The 1,297-nt window shown below is 48.8% G+C and overlaps 1 protein-coding gene across 1 annotated transcript in view; it reads left to right on the forward strand.

Annotated features, from left to right (window-relative positions):
* Positions 1–403: 403 nt before the first annotated feature.
* Positions 404–1,297, forward strand: part of Dmrtc1b (DMRT like family C1B) — a 40,466-nt gene continuing 39,572 nt past the window's right edge. Inside the window, exon 1 of the mRNA XM_031369512.1 lies at positions 404–601. Coding sequence (XP_031225372.1) covers positions 404–601 — 198 coding nt within the window. The remainder of the gene's footprint in view (positions 602–1,297) is intronic.

Consider the following 1,297-nt stretch of genomic DNA (forward strand, 5'->3'; position numbering starts at 1 on the left):
TGTCTGTCTCTATCTCTCTGTCTCTTTCTCTGTCTCTCTGTCTCTGTCTCTCTCTGTCTGTCTCTGTCTCTCTGTCTGTCTCTGTCTCTCTCTGTCTCTGTCTCTCTGTCTCTGTCTCTCTGTCTCTCTCTGTCTGTCTGTCTCTCTGTCTCTGTCTCTCTGTCTGTCTCTGTCTCTCTCTCTCTCTCTCTCTCTCTCTCTCTCTCTCTCTCTCTCTCTCTCTCTCTCTCTCTGTCTCTCTCTCTCTGTCTTTGGTTGAGAAGTCTCCATATTTTCCAGAAGTCAACCTTCTTTGTGGTGATCTCTATACAGCGGACAATTCTAGTGCAAATCAAGCCAAGTGTGGCTTGATATGGGAAAATATTGTCCATGTTTTTATAGAACACACAAAGTTTCCAAAGATATGAATGAGGAGGAGCATGAGGAGCTATTTTACTCAGATAATAGAAATGATGTTCAAGTGTGCATAACAGGCCAGCAGTGGGAGAAATCTGAACTACAGAAGCATCCAAATCGTGTGGAAATGCAGGAATCACTGTACTGGGATGTGGAGCCAGGCACCAATGTTAAGGCAAAGAGGCTGGATTGTTATAAAGAAAGGGTAGGCTGGAAAATGGAATTCTAACCTGGTGGACATGATGCCAAAAACGTGGCACTTGCTGGGTAGAGACCATTTCTTGTTCCTTGTGGGCTCCCCATGTTTATTAAAGGTCCCTGAATGTCTGAAGAGAGGCGTGGGGAGTGGGAGGGGAGAAAGCACTTTCCTGGGGCTCGAGGCCGGATGAGGTGGGAGGCAGAGAATTGAGGAAAGCAAGACACCATTAACTTTGGAAAGTTAGATTACAATCAGTGCTCCTCATGCTATCACCCGGCCCTCCGGATGTACTGGCCAAAAGTTAGGAAAGGAAACAGACTGGCACATCTCCAGGGAGGGCAGTGTTCATCTGCTAGCCCTTTTTTGTGGTCTCTGCCAAGCATGGCTTCAGGGCACAAGCACTGTGGGTATGCTGTATGAAGTCAAAGAGACAGACAACAGAAAGAAGCAGCCACTGAGTGCTCTCTGTGGGGCAGGCCCTGATGAGCAAAAAGGCTCTAAGTGGAGAGCTTGTAGAGCCAGCAGAAGGGCCTGTTGCTGGAGTAAGGCCTTCACTCAGTCATCTGCCTCCTAGGGAGCCTCCTCCTCAAGGGGCAGGGAGTGGGAGACACAGATGATCTAAAAGGACAGAGTCTTCCCAGTGAGTGCCAACAGGCCGGAGGGTGTTGCTCTTAGCGGTCCCCAGGCTTCTGGTCTCTTCTA

This window comes from Mastomys coucha, chromosome X (genome assembly GCF_008632895.1).
Source record: "Mastomys coucha isolate ucsf_1 chromosome X, UCSF_Mcou_1, whole genome shotgun sequence".
Lineage (NCBI taxonomy): Eukaryota > Metazoa > Chordata > Mammalia > Rodentia > Muridae > Mastomys > Mastomys coucha.